General features: G+C 43.4%; 2 protein-coding genes and 1 long non-coding RNA gene across 4 annotated transcripts; 2 read left to right on the top strand and 1 right to left on the bottom strand.

Moving 5' to 3' along the window:
* Window positions 1–388: 388 nt before the first annotated feature.
* On the top strand, window positions 389–10,829 carry LOC308161017. 2 transcript variants are annotated; one of them, XR_013937511.1, is made up of 4 exons: window positions 389–511; window positions 8,124–8,212; window positions 8,922–9,023; window positions 9,177–10,829. It is a non-coding gene; the product is annotated as an uncharacterized lncRNA (long non-coding RNA). The 2 variants fall into 2 exon arrangements; XR_013937512.1 differs by having other exon boundaries at window positions 8,922–10,829.
* On the bottom strand, window positions 10,634–13,295 carry ppdpfb (pancreatic progenitor cell differentiation and proliferation factor b). The gene is made up of 5 exons (XM_080534949.1): window positions 13,151–13,295; window positions 12,555–12,641; window positions 12,232–12,309; window positions 11,334–11,433; window positions 10,634–11,050 (listed from the first exon to the last, which is right to left on the bottom strand). The coding sequence occupies exons 2-5, from the start codon at window positions 12,607–12,609 to the stop codon at window positions 10,930–10,932; spliced, it is 354 nt and encodes a 117-aa protein (XP_080391075.1). The 5' UTR covers window positions 12,610–12,641; window positions 13,151–13,295; the 3' UTR covers window positions 10,634–10,929.
* Window positions 13,296–15,061: 1,766 nt separating this feature from the next.
* On the top strand, window positions 15,062–16,451 carry LOC308159841 (Fanconi anemia core complex-associated protein 24-like; the record flags this gene model as incomplete). The annotated part of the gene is made up of 4 exons (XM_080533659.1): window positions 15,062–15,178; window positions 15,670–15,809; window positions 15,932–16,087; window positions 16,209–16,451. Exons 1-4 carry the CDS (start codon window positions 15,076–15,078, stop codon window positions 16,449–16,451), a joined length of 642 nt encoding a protein of 213 aa, XP_080389785.1. The 5' UTR covers window positions 15,062–15,075.
* Window positions 16,452–22,077: the final 5,626 nt, after the last annotated feature.

Genomic DNA, 22,077 nt, shown 5'->3' with positions numbered 1-22,077 from the left:
TCTCTCTCACACACACACACACACCCTACTGTTATTAGTTAGGAGCAGATCCAACGACTGTTAGTCAGCTGTGTTTACATACAGTCCAGAGAGAGGGAGACATTTTTTTAAGCCTACTTCAGCCCCCCTCCCTCCCATCTGGGTGCAAGGATCCCTCCCAAAAGGTCAAGAAAGGGGGTGGTGAAGAAGGGGTCGAGGGGTGGTAAGACCGCCTCCTCAGCCAATGGAGAGAGGGCGTCAGATGGCTGGCGGCTGCAAGAAGTAGACGAGGAGGGGTGTGGATATAAAGTTCTACCCTGTGTGGAGAGCCGCCTGTGTGGGTCCGCTCTGCTCATACATCCCTCCATCCATCCCACCGTCCATCCCTCCATCCATCCCTCCATCCATCCCTCCATCCGCCCATCCATCCGTCTGGGCTTTCTTCCAGTGCCTTCTATGTAACAGGATCCAGGAAGCTTTAACTGAAAGTCAACTGAAAACAGTAGGATCAGACTGGACTGGGACTGGAAAGGTAAGACCTTTTATTTAAGGTGTGTTTTTGTGGAGTGTGGTGTGCAGTACTTTATCGAATCATTTGGTGACCAACTATGCAAGGAAGGCACATGAGCAATCTATTTTTCCCCACACACTGCAAATTGATATCATAAAGCCATAATTATGTAAACACATTTCTGCATGTTCAAGATAGTACCATACAGACAGATGGTACTGCAGGCTCATAACCTCTGCAACGATTTATTGCTTATCATTCTAAATTCATTCCAAAGCGGCTAACTATTGGTATCTTTGGGGGATGGATTTAAAACAATTTCAATGTATTAGTACAGTATGTTATTTTTGGAGATATATACAGTTTACATATTATGACCATGACGAGGCTCAAATCTGTTTATTAGATTAGATTAGATTAGATTCAACTTTATTGTCATTGCAGAGTACAAGTACCAGACAACGAAATGCAGTTTAGCGTCTAACCAGAAGTGCAAAAAGTGATATAAAACATGACAGTGATAGTGATAGGTACAGTATGGCAAGTACGGTAGCTAGAGGTATATACACTTAGTAGCTATGTACAGTATGCTATGTACAGATGTATAAATAGTGGCTATATCAATGGAGGTATGTGCAATGTGCAAAAATATGGTATGTGCAAAGGTAGTATACTAAACAGCAGTAGTATTTAAGGTGTGTTTTTGTGGAGTGTGATAATAATAATAATAATAGGTTTTATTTGTATAGCAGTTTTCCTGCAAACGTTGCAGCTCAAAGTGCTTTAATGATGTGCAGTACTTTATTGAATCATTTGGTGACCAACTATGCAAAGAAGGCACATGAGCAATCTATTTTTCCCCACTCACTGCAAATTGATATCATAAAGCCATATGTAAACACATTTCTGCATGTTCAAGATAGTACCATACAGACAGATGGTACTGCAGGCTCATAACCTCTCCAACGTTTTATTGCTTATCATTCTGAATTTATTCCAAAGCCGCTAACTATTGGTATCTTTGGGGGATGGATTTAAAAACAATTTCAATGTATTAGTACAGTATGTTATTTTGGAGGGAAAACACAATAAATTGTTTTACTTATCTAATTATTGGACCATAGACATAGCAGTGGGACAACTAAACTACCTAAAGTCCTCTTGTTTACCAAGTATCTAACACACAACTAAACTAGTTAAAATGCTCTGGTTACCAAGTATCTAACACACAACTAAACTAGTTAAAATGCTCTGTTTACCAAGTATTATCCCAACTTTTACATTGCTACATGTCCCACTCCAATCCGAGGGTCCTGGCGTCTATCTTCTAGCCGGGGTTATCATGAGGGCCAACAGACTCCGTAGGCCTGAATGTTATTCTAGTCCTTTCTATTACACTAAGCCGTTATAAGATTCCTTCAATGATGATCCTGGAGAAAAGACAATCTTTTGAGGGCAGCGCATGTTTTTTTCTGTTTGTTTATCTCCTGACTTTATTAGAAGGTCTGCTGATAAGGCCTAGCTCAGACACGGTTACGTCAGTGTGGTTCATACAGCCCTTACCCAAGAATTTGTGCAACATCCTTTCTTTTTATTAGACTCATAACGTCTGCAGGAATTAAATCTTAAACGACAAATACATTCGGAAGACAATGATGGAAACCCCTGGCATTGGAAACTGGAAACACTTTAGTAAATAAGCCATACTACGTCGTTCAAGCAAACTGAATCAAACTGAATCTTGGAAAAAACAGGCATGAGCCAGTCTGAAAAGATGTAGTAATCACATTGTAGCTTTAATGCATTCCAACCTGGCAGGAGCTCGGGTGAAGGGGTTCAGAGAGAGCATGTGGCGTGTACGTGTGTGCAGGCGTGCAGGCGTGCGTGCCATGTGCCATGTGAGCCAGTGTGAGAGTGTGTGTGTGTGTGTGTGTGTGTGTGTGTGTGTGTGTGTGTGCGTGTGTATGTGCGTGTGCGTGTGTGTGAGGCAGTATTGTGTAACACCCATTGCTGATCTCCCAGGAACCCCCCTTCCCCACACACATAATCCCAGGGGGGCTGCAGAGGATATAGCTCTCACTCACCCGGAGTCAGAACCAGCTCACAGAATAGGGTCTGTTATAATTAAAATAACGCAACTGCCAATTAACAATGAACAGTCACGGTCACTCCCTTCACTTGTGTGTCCCTGTGAATACACGTGAGGTGAATGTGGTGGTCTAGAAGCTCACATCACCCAACACGTGAGGTGAATGTGGTGGTCTAGAAGCTCACATCACCCAACACGTGAGGTGAATGTGGTGGTCTAGAAGCTCACATCACCCAACACGTGAGGTGAATGTAGTGGTCTAGAAGTAGTGGTCTAGAAGCTCACATCACCCAACAGGGGCGATGCACAATCTCGAATTTGTCTGGTGAAAGACACAACCCTCCTCTCTCCAGGACCACCTGAGTACTGCTGTCCTGCGTTGAGAGTCCGTCGAAACATTTACACACAGAGAGACATGATACAGTTTACATATTATGTCCATGACAAGGCTCAAATCTGCTGATTAGATTAGATTAGATTAGATTAGATTCAACTTTATTGCCAATGCAGAGTACAAGTACCAGACAACGAAATGCAGTTTAGCATCTAACCAGAAGTGCAAATGATGATATAAAACATGATATAAAAACATGACAGTTATAGTGATAGGTACAGTATGGTACAGTAACTACTACTGTAGTTAGAGGTATATACAGTTAGTAGCTATATACATTATGATATGTATAAATAGTGGTTATATCGAAGGAGGTATGTGCAGTGTGCAAAAATATGGTATGTGCAACGGTAGTATTTGTAAACAGCAGTAGTGCAAAGGGTCATAAGCAGTTATAATGCATTCTACATTTTAGCCCTATGTAGAATGTTACCAGACATCCAACCCGTCTCTCTCTAGGACCATGGTGGTGTGCATGGAGCAGCGGTTGTGTCTGGCAGCCTTTATGCATTCTCTCTGTGTAGGAGAGGGTGGGCTGTCCCATGACCTATACCCTACATCCTGAAAAAAACATTGAGTATTACGTAATCTGCAGGGCGGATTGCACAGCAGAGGCTTTGACAGGAGAGATTAATTAGCCTAGATATAAAACACCAGAGTCTTCGGGATGTGGCTCTGTGTGGTCACTGCTGCTGACCATGGGGAACCACACCATGTGACTATGACCCTGTGTAGCTCAGGAGGAAGAGCATGGCGGTTTGCACCGCCTGGGTTGTGTAGGTTTGATTCCCACGGGGACCATATATACGGGTACCAGGGGAGGTGATGGGTGGGTGCACTGTAATGCATGGAAGGGAATGGGGAATGGTATATGGTATCAGTGACACTAGAGGTAAACCCAGCCATGTCGCATTAACGATACGCAACATTCTGTGGTGATCACTGAACAATCGACTTCCCGGACGTTCCCTCCGACAGCCTTGCCTTGCAGCTGCACCATGATCTACAGTCTTGATGCTCAAAAAACACACTGAAGCATCTTACGGACAGTTGTCAGTCAATACAATTCAGATGCACATCTCCAGCCACAGATGTTTCAAGTCGTGGCCTTTGTTAGTGCAAGAGATCAATGTGGGTATTGTCTTGAGGGGCTGCATATGGACTTTGCACCCCTATTCCTCTAAAATAGCCACTTAGGGGCAATTTCCTCACTCCACCAGCTGTGCGTTGTTGAGCTCGTCAGCTTGGCCAACAGCTGATCAGCAAGCCTTCAAGGCTGCTGGCCCTAACAGAAAGCCTGGGTCTAGGAGGAGCCTAGGAGGAGACTGGACAGAGTGCTCTTATAGCCTCTTTATTGGTTAACATTTTGCCTACGGCTGTTTTGAGCATGTGCTCTTTTTCGTATGTGGATCATTAAAGATGAAACTATTTTGCACTTTTTCCTCCTGCCTCCAATGTGTCTCCATGGCCCTGAACACACTGCCCAGTGCCCCCCCCCCCCAACACCAACACACAATGTACAAGTAGACAGGTGCTAATTGCTGCCACTTACTGTAGCAGTACTGTGTGTGTGTGTGTGTGTGTGTGTGTGTGTGTGTGTGTGTGTGTGTGTGTGTGTGTGTGTGTGTGTGTGTGTGTGTGTGTGTGTGTGTGTGTGTGTGTGTGTGTGTGTGTGTGTGTGTGTGTGTGTGTGTGTGTGTGTGTGTGTGTGTGTGTGTGTGTGTGTGTGTGTGTGTGTGTGTGTGTGTGTGTGTGTGTGTGTGTGTGTGTGTGTGTGTGTGTGTGTGTGTGTGTGTGTGTGTGTGTGTGTGTGTGTGTGTGTGTGTGTGTGTGTGTGTGTGTGTGTGTGTGTGTGTGTGTGTGTGTGCTGGAACTTACAAGTCAGCATAATCACTTGACTTTTCTCTTGAGTTACAGAAAACAGAAAGATGACAAACAAAAAAGATACCATAACCAGCTAAAGGCCAGCCATCTCCCCCACTGCATGATGGTGATACTATCAAGCATGACTGGACATGCACTGTATGAAAATGTATCATCATCAACATTGTCAAAACGTTGTTAACCAGAAGAAGGCCTTTATGAATTACTGGAAGTATTTGCTTCAAATGTTTCACCCAGCATCCGACAGAAAACAAATATTATGATGACACTGAATACATACACGGGGCAACATTGATCTAAAACCAACAATGTTCCTCTTTTTTTAGCTTGTGGTTCATTCCTGTACTCAACTGTAGCCTTGAACTGTTGATTTAGAGACTTGGGGACACAGTGTGTTTTACAACTCTTCTACAACAAACCACAGAAAAGCAAATACTACCTGTGATGATTCATTCGTTTTTTCATAATTTATTTTGACGTGCAGAATTACTATGACTCTATTGACAAAGCCTAAAACCACGGACAGACCAACCCAGTCTCCAAATTAATATGTTTGGGGGGATTGTTTCTGTCAACCAAATAATTGTTCTGTGTGAACGTGTTATCTAGCGATACTGGCCAGCTAAATATGAAATAAATAACTTGCAACCCGAAGATTGCTGGTTTGAATCACACTTGGGATGCTACATTTTTTTGGGTGCTAATCCTTGTTACAGTTTTTTACGGTCGCTAAGTCACCATGTTCAATACTGAAGTCACAGAGTCACAACTCTTCATACAGTCAGCAAAGCAGAAGCCCATGTGAACAAAACTGTGACTCTTACTCTGTGATTTGTGCATTGCTTTCATACAAAATGCATTCAATGACCACGTTCTCCAAAACCCATAACACTTCTCTCATTCAAACTCCCCCACCTGCAAAACACATATTTTCATTGTTACTGTAACATATTGTGTTCAAAACTGTGAAGAACACGTTCAAAACAGAATGAATTGGTGCATTTCTGCAGTAATCATATTCCTATCATATATGACAGAAAGCTCGCAATAAACTGTTTTTTTGCACAGTGTTTGAGTGTGCAGATGCTGTCATTTTGCACTCTATTGATACTCTTCAGTTCCAGCACCTCAGCAAAGTCTGATAAGGGATGAGCGGTGGTATTTTCAGTATTTGCAGTAATCATATTGAAATGTCTAGAAAATATTAGCAGAATATATACAATGAAATGAAATAGACTAGATGCATTGCCAGGGAAGACATTAGATGTGACCAGATGCAGACCAGAGGGTGGACCAAAACCCTCAGGAGTGAGACATTTTTGGTGTGATTGCTATTGTATTGTAGCCCTGGAATTTCTGTTTTTCTTTTTTGTTTGAACTTTGCATCTTCCACTTTATTTTTCACTTTTCATTTTACACAAGTAAATGTAGTGTACATTGAAGTAAATGTACCGTAACTTACTTTCTGCAAAGATACTGAAAAAAAAGGATAAAAGATAGAATAAAGGATAGAAGCAAAAGATAGAATAAAGGATAGAAGCAAATTGCGACATTTCTGATTCATTCTTGTTGCCTAATACTTTACAGTTGTACAGTCAACTATTCTGTCTATGATTACTATAAATCAAACCATTTTTATAATGAAATATTCATTCTTGTGAAAATCATTAGAACTATGTAATGCTCCCTGTTGTTAGTGTTTTGTAAGTCAGAATGTTATGAATGACTGTGTATGCTTTCTGAGTGAACATTGTTGCCAGTGTATGGTTGAACGAGCTTCTTTTGAGACATGAATGAAGTGATTGGCCAACATGTGTGTTAGTAATGCAGACTGTATGAAGAGTTGTGACTCTGTGACTTCAGTATTGAACACTGTGACTTAGCGACCGTAAAAAACTGTAATTGTTGTTGCTTATACTAATATTTTTGCTAATACCTTGCCCTGACATCTTATCTTACCCTAACCGTAACCACTCGAAGTAAAAGGTCCCATATCATGAAACTCCTTTCAGTGCTTGTGCTATACATTTGGGTTCCTGATGACCCTACTAACACAGAAACTATGAAATAAAGCAAATTGGTTAGTTTTGTTGTGGGCAGCCTATTTCAGAAGACATGCGATTCAGCAAGCCATTCAGTTTGTCTGGCCCTGCCTACGTAGAGTGGGGTCTCATCAGGCGCTGTGTTGAGCATCTCCCCCGCCGTGCATTCCCATATTAGAAGGGAAACTGATCGTTTCCATTTTTATGTTTTTTTTTATTTTATTGCCCTGGGAACCGTGTTTTTTTCGCCGTGCTGCCACACAGCGAACCGCTGATGATTTCCCGACCCAAGAAACAGCCTGTCCAGAAAAGGACCGCCTACTACTGCATAACCGCCATGCAAGTTGTTAGTAATGTATCTTGCAATTAACATAACTCCCGTTGGAGACTATGTAGACAGTAATTTTCTTAGAGTCATGAGTTTCAACAACGCGGAAATGTATTCACATTTTTCGAAAGAAAAGTCCAAACATTAAATCTGATGCCGACATGCGGACAAAAACATTGGACCGTGTCACATTTGACAAAAAAAATAAGGTACTGGTTTGTGTTTGACTTTCCATTGATAATTTTCTCCATTCATTATCTACATGACTTTGGGCCAAGTGGACTCGCAATGGGGGATAGAGCCTTGTTTTATTAGTGTATCACCTAGGTCAAAGTTCGGTTTATCTAATCACTCACAGGAACTGAGCTTTCAGCTTTATGCTTCATTCTCCTCTATTCTACAAACAAATATCTGTAACTCTGATCAGCTCATGTGACAGTGATTAAGTGGGTCACACACACACACACACACACACACACACACACACGCACACACACACACACACACACACACACACACACACACACACACACACACACACACACACACACACACACACACACACACACACACACACACACTGAAACAAACTGTCCATTCCCCTCCTAGAATATCATGCAATGGAAATGTTCAGATATCGTTCATACCAATGCATTTTCCCCAAAACGTTTTTGTTAGTGTTGTTACAGGGATAGAATACTGTTCAGTTATCAATGGATAAAAAAATGTTTTCTAGAAATGTCTATAGAATTATTGGAGGAGGCTGGGTAGTCTCATCAATGCTAAAAATAGAACCTTTGGCATGGCAGGTTGAACAAACCTGAGTTTGTGTGGATAATCCATTCATGTCTGTTTGTTCACCTCTGATGAACGTGACCCTCTCTGTCTCTCTTCAGGGAATTGGACCCGAGTCACCTGTCCTGAGTCACCATGACCAGTGTCAACTCCCCCGCGTGCCTCCTCGCTAGGAACCAGTTTTACCGGAGTAAGGACTATTATTAATCCTTGATTTTATTTCCCCTCCCCACTATGCTAACATTTATCTTGGCTGTGAAAGTGGGACAGAGGTCGATTGAGGCAGGGATAGAGATGATGTGAAAAATTCTGGCGAATTTCGGTTGGAACTCTGCACTTTGTCTCCTGAATCACGACTGAGCTGGGTGTTCTCAGAATGTCATCCTTTTCGGTGGACAAACGGGAATCCTCAGATCAAAGCCAAATCTTGAACATAAATATGACCGAATAGATATTATATATATATATATATATTTTTTACTGTATTACTGTATTGATTAGTCAAAATCACAACATGAAAGTAATTCGAATTCATCTGATATTTCATCAGTCTCTGGTTCAGAGATCTTATCCATGTTCAATGTAATATCAGTGTAATTACTACTATACATAACAATAACAACTGAAAGTGTTTTAGCTATAAACGGACCTAAAAGTCTACAAAAATGTGGAATCCAATATGATTTTAATCATTAATAACTCAGGTCACAGGAGCACAGAAACATATTAGTACAGAAATGACTGCTGCAGGGAGCCAAACACACACAGGATTGGCTGGAGATGATCTGTGTGACTGACAGTGGTTTAGTGAACATCGCCTGCAGACAAAGGTTTGACTCAGAAGCTCTGCTTGTGATTTGTTGTTATGAAATGCGGAATGGACTGTTTCTCCCCTGCAGGCACAAGCCCTTCAGAAAATATAAAGCCCGTCTTCAATCTCTCTGAACGTTCAACACGACCAAAACAGAGACAGGTGACTGTCTGGTTGACCACAAATCAAGGTAATTGACTATATACGTACATACTAATTGAATATACATTCTGCTCTTTCAATGATGATAATCCAGTCATGTGGATTTATATCTAAAATTAAGACCTCGTAGATCTGTACAACACTCAAATGTGCCTTTCTCTCCTCTCCATGTTCCCCTCAGGGTTCCCAGGAGGGATGGCTCGAGGACTGTGGGTCAGTGTGGTTCTGGGAAGTCCCACACCTCGGACTGTCCCTGCCATGCGTCCCAGCCCAGCTAACAGAGCCGTCAAGTAGAGAACACTCGCACTTCCTTTGTTTTAAAATATCGGAGGAGAGAGGAAGACCCTAGTAGGACGATTCACCCTCAACTTCCTCTATTCTCTCTGATCTCAGCACAGAAGTGTGGACTTGAACAAGCCAGTCAGTGCTGGAAATTATTTTGTTCCTACTCTGCCCCTTTGCCCTGCCCTGTCCACCTTGTCCTGCACACACTGGTGCTGTTTTTATTTATTTCGGTAGATACAAGGGGCAAAAACAAGCTGTTGCTACAAGTTCCATAACAAGACTTTAGTCTGACATTGACAGTGACATCACCAATCATCCTATTTGATACAAGCAAATACTGTCACAGAGGATAGCTACAGTAACAACCTCCAATCTCATAACTTTCATAACCCCATTCTTTACCTCTCCTACTCTCGAGCATAAACCACAGGACAAGATGTTCCCTTTCTCCCCCTCTATTGGCTGGTTGCCAGGCAGTTTTTAGGACAATTTTTTAATCTTCTGCAAAGACCCAATTGGCAGCAACCTGTTGCTGGGTGCAGAGAGACAGCAGGGCATGAAAAGAACCCACTCAGCAGAACGCAGACTGAGAGAGAAGGGCTCTCCCATTCCCACCCTACATGCAGTGTAACAACTCACCATACCCAGTGACCTGGAAAAACTGCACAGTGGAAGATAAAAAGCACTTCAGATTAGTACCATAGACAAATCCCCTTTGATCAGCAGAGGCCATTTTGTGTTTCCTTCATTGTTTGTTTTTCCTCTTTTGTGCGTCGGTCGTTTAGTTCCATCTGAGTGGATGAGTGTACCGGAGGCAGCTTTTACACAACTAATGGCTGCTGGGGTGCTGTAGGCTGGCTCGATTTGTAGACTATTGTATGAATGTATGTATGTATGAAGGCTGTGTATGACTTCCAAACCACGAACCTTTCATTAATGAATGAATGATGTCTAATTCACTTGGATAAAGAAATAAAGCTATCACAGACATCTGCAAATCATGACCATTTTATTATTTGAACTACTTCGTAAACGACTTGACTGTCTTGTGCCACAACTATTACTGAGGATCATTTGGTCAAATAAGGAGAGGACAGTAATAAACCAATGTGAATTGGGTGTAACTAAGCAACGTTCTCATAGTGGTGTGAAACCCTTCTAAAACACTTTGCTGCAACACTGCTCTGTAGTTGCGTAACCCTGCTTCCTCAAACTTCACACGTTCTACAGGAAGGCTAGGCATGGACACTGAGCGCCTCCTCAATGTTTATTCTGTGGAGTTCATGGAACAGACCAGACTTCTCAGTATCCCTGATAGGGGGGGCAACGCCACACACAAGAAGGCAAAGATAATAGGCTGCAAGAGTCTACTTTATTTCATCTGCTATCACAGGGAGACGAGTGGAAAAGAATAACAAAATGTGTATATCGTATGCTCCACTGTGTCACAGACTAGTACAAATGTAAAAAAAAAAAAACTTTTTTTTTCGGTTTGTATTTTTTGGTCAGATATATATATATATAAAAAAAACAATGTTACAAAACAAAATCCATAACTTGGGGCAGCCTGTACTACCGACAAAAACAAAACATAAAAGGCTAAGAGGACACCTCCGTCCCCTAGCGCTGGTCCCCGTCCCGTGGTGAGCTCAGGAGGGGGGTGGACTCCCCGGCTCCGACTTCCCCGCCCCGCCGACCTGCTGCCGCATCACCATCTCCCGGGCGATACAGGTCACCTGGCCATTGGTCACAGTCATGGCCGTCGCCGCCCTGGAGGGACGGAGGTTAGAGGTCACCGTGAGTGAGGTCGAACAGAACAAAAAAGGTGCTTTCAGGAGAACTACATTCTTGTATAATAATTTGCAATTCAATCAGTTGTCACAACTCATTACAGGTGAAAGTGCTCTGTGCAGTTCATTGTTACACAATGTGTGCTCGTTTGTTAGGAGTGCCAGGTGGGTGAGGCCAGGTCTATTAGGTTGCCAGATGGGTGAGGCCAGGTCTATTAGGTTGCCCTGTAGTAGTTCACATGTTTCTCCCCAACTCTACTTACTTCTTCTGGGCCTCCTCTGTCAGAGTGGTCATCCCAGGCTGGGTCTGCTTTCCGAAGAAGAAACTGGACCACCAATGTCCCGAGTCTTGTTTGGGCAGACCTGAGAACAGATGAGAGCACAGTCAGAAATGACAACAAACCATGTCTTGAAGATAGCCTTGAGGGCACCCTGGACATCAAGATAGATCTGCACAGAAGAACTCCAACATTATACTACAAGACAATGGAAAATCAATTATCAATTTGACATCCTCAGTTTCCAGTATTAACAACTGAACTTTAACACAACATGACCCTAGACTAGAATCAGAGTACAGGAACTTATTTCTTCTAACACAACAACTGCCAATGGCCCCAGGCCTGAGCATAGACTGCTTTCCTGCTATGACTGGTGGATAGATGATTCACTTGCTTAGTCAAATGTATTTGTTGTAAGTCACTTTGGATAAAGGTGTCTGCTAAATGGCAAAAATGTAAATGTACTAGAGTGAACATGTGTTTCAGAAGGTGGCTGGTGAAACCCAATGATTACTGCCTCTGTAACTGTGCCAAGCTTAGCCCTGACACACCCAGTGACACACCCAGTGACACCACCCTACACCATTCTGCCTGCCCCACTGGCTGACTCAATGTCAGGCAAGCCATTGATGAGGCAATCCTATAGTCATCCAGCTTAAGAAATACATTGCAAGGGACCTGGACTTCGCTGAGAGAACATTACCATTCCTCAATGGGCAATTCACGATTATCCACCACACACTCACAGATCTTACCTACCCTCTCGCACACACACTATCAGCCTGTCTGTAGCTGCGTCACATTGCTATTCATTGACACCTGTCCCCCAAATGAACAATTCCCCCCATGTCCAATTATTCCCACCCATCTGCTCATTTACCTGGATGATGTGGAATGACCTCCCCACTGTACTCCGAACTGCCACAGGAGCTGCTACTGGAGGTAGAGCCGATGCGCCCTGGGGGGGGGGAACACGGATGTTAGAGTACAGACTGAGACATGCCCTGTCTGCAAAAAGTAGCCTAATTAGTATGCCTCACATAAATCACCCGGCCTTTCAGCCCTAAGGCATCTTAAGTAGTACACGATGACGTCCCCATTATTCAAATCTCAGATCTACATCCAACACGACTGTTGAACCGGAGCTGTGTACCGTGATGGAGGTTTGAGAGGCTAGCGCCTGACTGAACGGCAGCAACTCACTTCTGTAGTAGTCGTGGGTCGCAACGAGAGAGCCGGTGGCTGGGATGGCTGCCATTCTTCCGAATTTTGTAAAATGTGATGGAAACCCTGAGACGAGAGAGAGGTCAGAGATGAAGAAATGGCATGCCAACCTGTGCATATGATCACGATTCAGTTACATATACTGTTCCTCCTTATTCGATCATCAATATCTGCCATGTCGAAGATTTGGTTTATGAACATGAACATGGACGGAGAGGTACAAACATTAGTACATTTCAGGCACTATGTTGTAGTCTAGGGCGGCCTAGCTAGGGCAGGACGTTTAAAAACAGTCCTCCTGGACATCTTAATACGGTGTTGTTGACAGAGCTGTGAACTGGATTGTCCGTAATGTTGGAGAAAAAAAATCACTGGTGAAACCACGATGATCTACCTAGAGCTTTCTTTGTTCCGGCAGCAAAGCACATCTCCAAAACAACCCGTCATATCATCATCTTCATTATTAGCGGATCTAGCGGGCCAGCTCGACTATTACTGCTGCTTCCCCCACAGCGACTATGATGAATGAATGAATGGCCTTTATTGTACTAGTAATTGTAGGTCAAATCTCTTACCTTTACAAAGACCCAGACGTGCTGATGTTTAATAGCACACAACTCAATCGGCGAGGCTCGCGGGAGTAAACGCTAGGCGACGGGGCCCATTTGAAAATAAGTTTTGGGTAAATATAACCCTCCAACGTCCGACTATTTGTCTCTGCAGTCGTGTCTTGCCAGAATGAGCCCTCGGTGGTGCTTTTATACATCCAAGTGACGTCGACAACATTCGCTGGCGGAACCAGGCGGAGTTAGTTAGTCCGTGTAGCAGCGCGGTGCCGCAGCTCCCCCCTGCGGGCCTGGCGCGTATGCCCGGTTTGACCTTTTATTGACCTTTTCTTGTCGTGTTTTCAGCCGTAAGTTCGAATCCACCTGAGGACACTACTGTCAAAAAAGTATTTCTTTCTTAAGTCTTAATCAACTAAATGTTAATGTAACACAATTAACCTTTGGTTTAACATTGTAATGCACTCTGCCCATAGGAAGTCTGCAAATCTAATCAGACTGCAGCCCCTGTTGAGTTCTCCAACCCTAAGCTCCACTGTTGATGTTAATGTGACCATTATACTGTTTTAAAACATACTTTGACACGTGTATGTATTCAACTCCACACTTGAGTTATTAAAAAGCACACACCTGCTAAACCATGTACATAACAAATAAACAAAACTGATCAATTAAAGCTTGATTATATGTCTTTGAATTAAAAGGCTAATATGTATATAATATATGAAGATTTAAAACAATTTGCAATGACTGAACATGAATGAACCCTGTAATTGTAAATAACAACTATTATTCTACCTAGCCCAGAGTCCCCGGATGAGTGCCTCTAAAACTGAACTCGTATTTTGAGAAAAACGGAATTGTATTTTGAGAACTGAATTGTATTTTGAGTAAAACTGAATTGTATTTAGAGAACTGAATTGTATTTTGAGAAAAAACGAATTGTATTTAGAGAAACTGAATTTGAAAACTGAATGAAAATAATGAAAACTGAATTGAATACAATTCAATCTGTCGAATACAATTCAGTTTGTGCTCAGATTCAATTCAATCTGTCAAATACAATTCAGATCTGTGAAATACAATTCAATTTGTGGTCATATTCAATTCAATCTGTCAAATACAATTCAATTTCTGCTGGCACTAAAATAGCTCCATAAGAATCAACCAACGGAATTAGCTAACCGTCATCCACATCAGCAACGTGGTTATGGAAGTGATCGGGTAGGTAATGTGTAATGTTCTCTACTGCCACCAGGTGGCGGTGTAGATGTATTCACTCCACTGCCCACCAGATGGCGGTATAGATGTATTCACGTCCGTCAGAAACTTCACTTTCAGTCCCTGCCGTTTTTCACCAAATGAATTAGGATATTAGAAATAGAATTACAAACCCTTAACAGCAATACTTTTGATGTTTATTTCCATAGATAAGTTAAATATAATGTGTCGTTCCTTTATCCATATTAACTATTTCTATACTAAATGCTAAAAACAAGTTTAACGTTGGCGCTTTTATTTTGAAGCGAGGAGGGAGGTGGACAGGCTTAAGTTAAGGTTTACTGTAGGGAACTTACTTGGAAACACAGTTAAAGTAAATAACCAGTTAATTAAATATTTGAAAGAAACAGGATTGATAGGTAGGATTTAACTCTACCCCTCCCCACCATTTTGTTTATTTCTTTCATTTACATTTCCCCCCCTGTCAAACTAACGTTCCACACAGTCCGGTAGGGGGTGGTAATGCGCCACACAGTCCAGTAGGTGGCGGTAATGCACCTTAAGCTGGTTGCCAACCGCCAATCAAATAAAAAGAAGAAGAAGAAGAGGTGGACAGGCAGAGTCGGACTGTCTGTTGTCGTTCAGTGTTCACGGAACACAGATGCAATTCTGGAGGCAAACTAATCCCAGGGAACTCGTCCTGTTCGTAATTCCAAATGGAGACAAAAAGGGCAGTGCTTGTAAATGCTGTCCCCCCTTATGGACACATCATTGCCAATGAGAAGTGGAGGGGCTCAGTACTCGTGCAAAGTTTGAAGGGTAAGTTAAACTCGCTAGTCAAAACAAACAGCCACGTGATACGACTGCATGGTACTTGCCTTCTCAACTCACCCATCAACTTTGAACTTTTGATGTTCAATCAATTGATTCTCAATTGACATCTGGTTAAATAAAATAAATACAACTTCCCCCAGCAGTTCGGAGTAACGCAGGACCAACCAATCAAGGTGATGAAAAACACCTCAAATTATGTCCTTTTGATCAAAGTTAAACTGATGAGTGAGTTGGGAAGGTTGTCTGACTCGGTGGTAAGTGCCATGGAGTCGGATAAGACAACAACTGTCTGATCTGTGGGTAGACAACACTACTAATTTGTTGAAGCACTTTTTTTAGCCTTTACATTTTTGGGGGGGAGGACACAAATGACCCTGACAACACAAACGATAGAATAAGCCTTTATGGGGTAGCATGTATTGCAGGCTAAACTTCTTCCTATAGAATTGTACCTTTCATTGACTTTTTGACTCTAGGAAGTGTGAAAATCATCTTCGAGAATGAGCTTGGCGTGGTTGACTTTCATCTGTCCAATAAAAGCTGTATCCTGTACGTCTCTGAGTGTGACATTGTGGCTGGAAATAACTACAAAAGAAAACTTGTTCGGTTTAGAAATGTAAGTTTAAATTCAATGTTGTGTTGTCTACTACTACTATTATAAAGGTTTGTTTACACTCCTGCTTTTCATTAGTGGTGTTCTTATTATGCCTCTCTCATGTCTCTTGCCCTGTTTTGAAGGCCAACAGCAGTCTCCAGGGGATTGTGTTAGTGGAGAAGACCAGAATCAGTGAGCAGTACTTCCCTGCCATGCAGAAGTTTGTGGTGTTTGAACTCGGTCTGACACTGCTACCCGTTGGCAGTCAAACAGAAGCCTCCCAACTCATTTCTCAGATAGTAAGTCATACTCTTTTTTTTTTATACCCCATATAAGAAAACAAGTAAAGAGTAATAATCAATGACTTTCAGTGGCTGAATAATTGGTGATTTTGGTTACTTCCGCGGGTGTTTTCTGCAGGTGCATGGAGAGAGTAAAGAGAACCCGTTCCGCAGGAAGAGTGTGTCTCGGTTGTTGGACCCTGTGGTCCTGGCCCTGGTGCAGCAGATCCCGGGGGTGGGGAAGGTCAAAGCCATGGCTCTGCTCCAGAACTTCTCCAACGTCCACCAGCTGTGCAACGCTGGGACCCATGAACTAGAGCCCCTGGTGGGCCAGGCTGCAGCCCAGCACATCCACAACTTCTTCCACAATCCGTTGGTTTGATTTTACGGTACAGCCGAGTGTCAATGCTGTTAAAGAGGACCCAAAAGTTGGGAGTTGTTGAAGGTCTGAAAGGAATAGCGATTGTGATATTTAAAATGTTACATTACAACAAGCTGTGTTTAAGTTCTTCCTAAATATATATGTCGTTTAGCTGACACTTTTATCCAAAGCGACTTACATTGCGGTGAGTGTTAGCGCCATTCTCTACCAACTGAGCTACAGAGGGCCACAAATGAGATGTACATGCTGTTCATGAGTTGGAAGAAATCCAATAGATCCATATCATGGCCTATAAGTCTGTCTAGTGTAGACTTTGGAGAGGTACACAGGATCAGTTGCTAACCACTAGATAGAGTAGAAGAGGCTTTTCCTGGTAAAGGACTATTACCGTAAGTACATTTTCACTGCCTGGGATTCAAACAGCAGATCCTTCTAAATCCATTCCATTTGCACTAAAGCATTTTGTCAGTGAAGGAACACTTTCTTGGCAGCCTGTTGAAGTCCCCTTTTCCCCCCAACCACAGTCAGGACTGCCTTTTATACCAGTGTGTACCATGTGACCTGGCTGCATGGAGTTTACCCTGGTAGTGACCTGTCTCTGTGACATCCCCTCCCCTCCACACTCAACACAACAGACAGTGATAATGGCATGCTGGCCAAGTATGAATTGACTACATGAACTCTCATGGGGTGAGGGAATGTTTAGACATCATTCTCACCTTGCCTATTCGGTTGTTAAGTCGTGACGTGTTTCCGGGTCCATCTGGTTTGGACCCGGAAATTGCTAAACGTCACGTTTGACGTCAGACTTAACAACCGAATTGTTACAAACTGTAGGGTGAACGGGATGAGACCTCAGACGTGCTGACTTGACTCCTTTGGGATTAGTGTTTACATTTGAGGGGACAGTCTTCCCTGCTGTTGTCGTTTTGTTTTCATTTTGGAGGTACAGCGCATCGAAACCTTTGACCCTTGTGTGAACTTTCGCACTTGCACCATGATCTAATGGCTTCTTTGCAGTGAAAAGACACCAGATGGGGTTTTCTCTCGGCCTCTGACACTGTCCAGTGTCCACCTTCCCCTCACCCAGAGTGGCTCCTCCTGTGATGTATTGGTTTTCTGCTCTGCTTCCTCCTTTAAAGTGTTGCACACTGCTGGCAGTGTTCAGCTTTCCTGCCCGCAGGACAAAGCAGCTCCCCGTTTTATTGGCCTTCTAACAGGATCAGCTGAATCCAGGCCCTTTATTGTGTAGTCTGGCGTTAGCGAGAGAGGGGAAGAAAAGCCCTGGTGCGACTGCACAACTTGACTTCCTAAATTCCACACTAGGGTCCTTTAGAAGGGAAGGGAAGCATGAAGAAGGCCCTCTTTTGGATGCATGCACGGAGCACTCCTCTCTTTCGGATCCCATCCCAACAGTTCAAATGCGGCCGGCCTCTCCTCGGGAGGCTGTAGAGGTGTATCAATATAACATGACTGCCTGGGACTTATTTATTTTAGATACAAGAGGAGTCAGAGGGCAGTGTTGTGTGATTGCGTGTATCTGACATGAAATATATGGTGAACCAAGAAAATGTTGGCTAAACTGTTCTCACGTAAATTACTTTTTCCTTGTAAAGGAAATATATGTATTGTGTTGTTCAATGAAAAGTCTAAGCAATAAACTTTATTTCACACAATTTAAAGACCGCTCTTATCAGTTTGAATAGTTTTATATTTAAGTTGTGAAATGTCATGGGGCTGCAAACTACCTGCCGTTCAGGACATTTACTCGAGGTGCAAGAGGAAGGTGGTAAGATCATCAGAGACCCCAGCCACTCCCTGTTCTCTGTTGCCTTCTGGCAAAAGGTACCGGAGCATCCAGACCCGGTCCAACAGGCTCCGGAACAGTTTCTATGCGCAGGCCATTAGAAATCGCAACTGATTCACCTCAACCGCCACTACCTCAACAATAGGTAAATGTGATTTGGTTTGATATGTATATGATATGTTTATACTGTAGGCCTTACCCTATACAGCATGATGAAGCTCTTTATGAATCTCACACTATTGACAGACCTGTTTATTAAGTAATTTCTCATGAGGGCGACATCTATTCACAAGAAGTAGGAGAGTAACCTATCAAGCAAGTCTCAAAGGCATTCCAAAATCCCAATAACCGGTTGAGAGAAAAGAGAAAAATGACGCACTTCGAACAAATCCGATTGAGGGGGTCTCCGACAGTGGGTCCTTCGAAAGCAGTGATGCTCAAGTGGTTGATGTCACGAGAGCAGGGTAGTTAGCATTCTACCCTGGACAGCGACAGATTGTTGCGCATGCGCACGCTATTCAGTGTGCATCAAGCAGGAGATAATGGTGGCCTACTACCGCGGCGCAGTGGAGAGCATCCTCACCTACGGCATCTGCAACTGGTTCTCCAGCTGCACAACCGCAGAGAGAAATGCGCTACAGAGAGTCGTGAGAACAGCCCAGAAGATCACCGGCGCCCCCCTCCCCTCTCTGGAAGAGCTGTACAACACACGCTGTCTCAGGAAGGCCTCCAAGATCTCCAGAGACCCAACCCACCCTGGGTACGAACACTTTACCCGGCTGCCCTCGAAAAGGCGGTACAGGACCATGGCCGCAAGGACAAACAGACTGAAGCACAGCTTCTACCCCAGGGCCATCCAGGCCCTGAACACAGCAAAGACCTAGGTTCTGGGCCCTGGACAGTCTGGACCAGGGGCGGATTTAGGATCGTAGGAGATCCGGGGCTTAGCCCAGAGGGAGAATATAATGTGCGCGCGGAGCGCGCCGGAAAATTTTGCCTTCAACCTTCAACTTACCACCACCTTAAAGCGGACAAAAGGCATTGGAGAACACATATACATTCACACCCTTTAATGAAGCAAACTAATTGTGGTGGTTCTGGGCACAGAGGGAGGTCAGCACACGTAGCTCCCCCTGTCAGTCACCATCATTTATATTTGTATAGAATTACATAATTGATGGGCTGAGGCTAGTTATGTTACAGTATGTATATCAGGGCAGACTCTGTGCTCACCACTTATATTGTATTTAGAGTCTTGTCCTGTGTTATATGACGATATATTACATGTATTGTTGGCCTGTGTATAGTACTGTGAAATCAAATCCCCCCTGGGACATTAAACAAACTTAGTTAGTTAGCGTTACATCTTAGGATAGATTTGAGTCATGTTCTGTATACATACATACTACCATAAGGGCATACTTAATGTGGTTACTCCATGTTTACTAGCTGTAACATTAACGTTACATCATTCTTTTTCACTTGTTACTCAGTCAACCAGAGTGCAGATATCAAAGACTATCAGCCTGTTATTCACTTTATTTGTATAAGTATTATCCTTTGTTTGATTTCTTACCATGTACTGTAACAGTACCTTGCTATGTTTCATTTTCATTATAACATAACGTTATGTTATGATAGCCAGCTAGCATTAGCAAACCGGAAAAGTAGTGTCAGTGAGTCAGTCACCTTTCTAATAAGATTCACAAACCTGAAACATCATCTATGTCATCACTGCTGGTGATGTCATTGTTGTCAGCTGCTGATATGGCTGCTGCAACAGTTCTTGGCACTTGTTTTGTTGAAAACAACTTTCGGATATCCATCCTTACAATTTTGCAAGTCAGGCACTGATTGAGATCACTTCTTCTTCAGGGCAGGGTAGGCTACGCAGTATGCAGGCTAATGTCGCGCAGCTGCTGCCTCTCTGTTGGACTCCGGTACTGCACGTTACTCACGAGAGTTTTTTTTATTTAAAAAATAAAATAAAATAAGTAAAACATTCGGGGCTTTTCAGAAAACATCCGGGGCTTGAGCCCCAGTAGCCACCCCCTAGCGCCGCCCCTGGTCTGGACGGATTGATGGCAGCTGCTGGACTGAAAAAATCAGGTGTAGTGCTGAGGCACATATGTACATTTCTAGCCTGCAAACTGCAACACTTCAAATGAATGTGCAATAACACTATGTGCAATATGACAACCTTAGTCGTCTATCTGTACAGTATAGTATAGTGGATAGTGTACATAGCCTTTATTTATGTAAACCAGCTCCTTCCCTTCTTGTGTTTTTTGTTGTTGTTTTTTTTCTTTCCTAGCACCAGGGGAGCCACCCCTCCTAAAGACCATTCATTCATTCATCAATGCCGTGTGTGAGTTCAAGAGAGGGGCTGTGTTCGGAATAGCGTACTAGCATACTACTCATACTAAATATGACGTAGATTTTGAGTATGTAGTACGTTCGAACTGTACATTATGCGAGATTTGAGTATGCGAGAAATTTAGTAGGCGAGCAGTTATTTCCGGTAAAATTTAAGTCTGTTTTGATGGACACTAGCTCTGCTCCTATTTCCCAAAATGCATTTCGCGTCCAGAGTTGCGTCCAGGGTTGCCAGATGGGGCGGGTTACCGCCGAATGGGCTACTTGATTTTGAGGTTATAGAAAGTTTAGGCTGTAAATTGTCAATCCCATCTGGCAATCCTGTGCGCTTTCAGCCTCGTCAAACTGCGTCATACAAACTTGTCATACAGCTTTTGTTTATATTGTCCGATAGCCTGGGGACCGAAAGCTTGCAATAAACATCGTTTTTTTGCACATATTTGAGTGTGCAGATGCTGCTTTTTTGCACTCTATTTGATACTCTTCTGCTGCAGCACCCCAGCTAAGTCTGATCACGGATGAGCGGTGGTATTTTCACTATACTGGGAATTAACATGTATTAACAATAATTAACATTAACATGGTGAAATGCATTCTTAGACATGACTACATCGTCATGATTACAAATATGCCACTTGAAATGCATGAAATCCAAGTTTATTTGTGTCTTACATACATGTTCACCTAGTATTTGACTGTTTGTAGCCCAATCACGAATGATCCCAGTATTGTAGCTTCAGATGGACAAGTTGGTTGTAGTGCTTGCCCACGATATGTTATGTTAACCCGCAAAGAGTGTGCCCCGGGCACCGTATTTGTCCGTGAATAACACCGGCTAGGAAGGTGGTAAAAACACAATACTAAGTGCCCCGCGGTGGCGTAGCGGTCTTAGCACTAGCCACTAGTGCAAGCTGCCCACCGGGGACTGGGATCGAATCCCGGTCTCGCCAGACCCGGATATGGCGAGGCCCACAGTGAGCAATAGGCCCACAGGGAGCGGCATATTGAGCGGCCGCGGTATAGGACTATTTCCGGACAAGGATCCGTCGCGCAACCGCGCCCCCGGGGTGCCGGAATAACGGTGCTGGGCTCGATCTCCTCTGGGGCTGCCGGCCACGGGGTCGTGCGGCGGATCCTATGCAATCGGCAGGGGATAATTGGATGCTAGGTTGGGTTCAATTGGATACCAAATTGGGTGAAAAAGATAAAATCTGAAAAACACATTTTAAAAAACAACAACACAATACTACTTTGCTAACTCCACCATCGCTATACGGTCATTTTGAGCCATCAACCAACCCACTGGCACCCCGGGAAGTTATGTTTCGAACCCCGAGAGCATGCATAAATGTCTATCCGGAAAGAGTGCACTCTCCTCGGCCGCTGCACGCGCCTCTCCTCGGTAATGCGGAGGAACGAAAAGCGTACAGCACCAACCCTGCT

The sequence above is a fragment of the Nansenia antarctica genome (assembly GCF_963989245.1).
Source record: "Nansenia antarctica genome assembly, chromosome: 6".
Classification (NCBI taxonomy): domain Eukaryota; kingdom Metazoa; phylum Chordata; class Actinopteri; order Argentiniformes; family Microstomatidae; genus Nansenia; species Nansenia antarctica.
The sequence above is the reverse complement of the archived record's forward strand: the minus strand, read 5'-3'. Positions and strand labels throughout refer to the sequence as shown.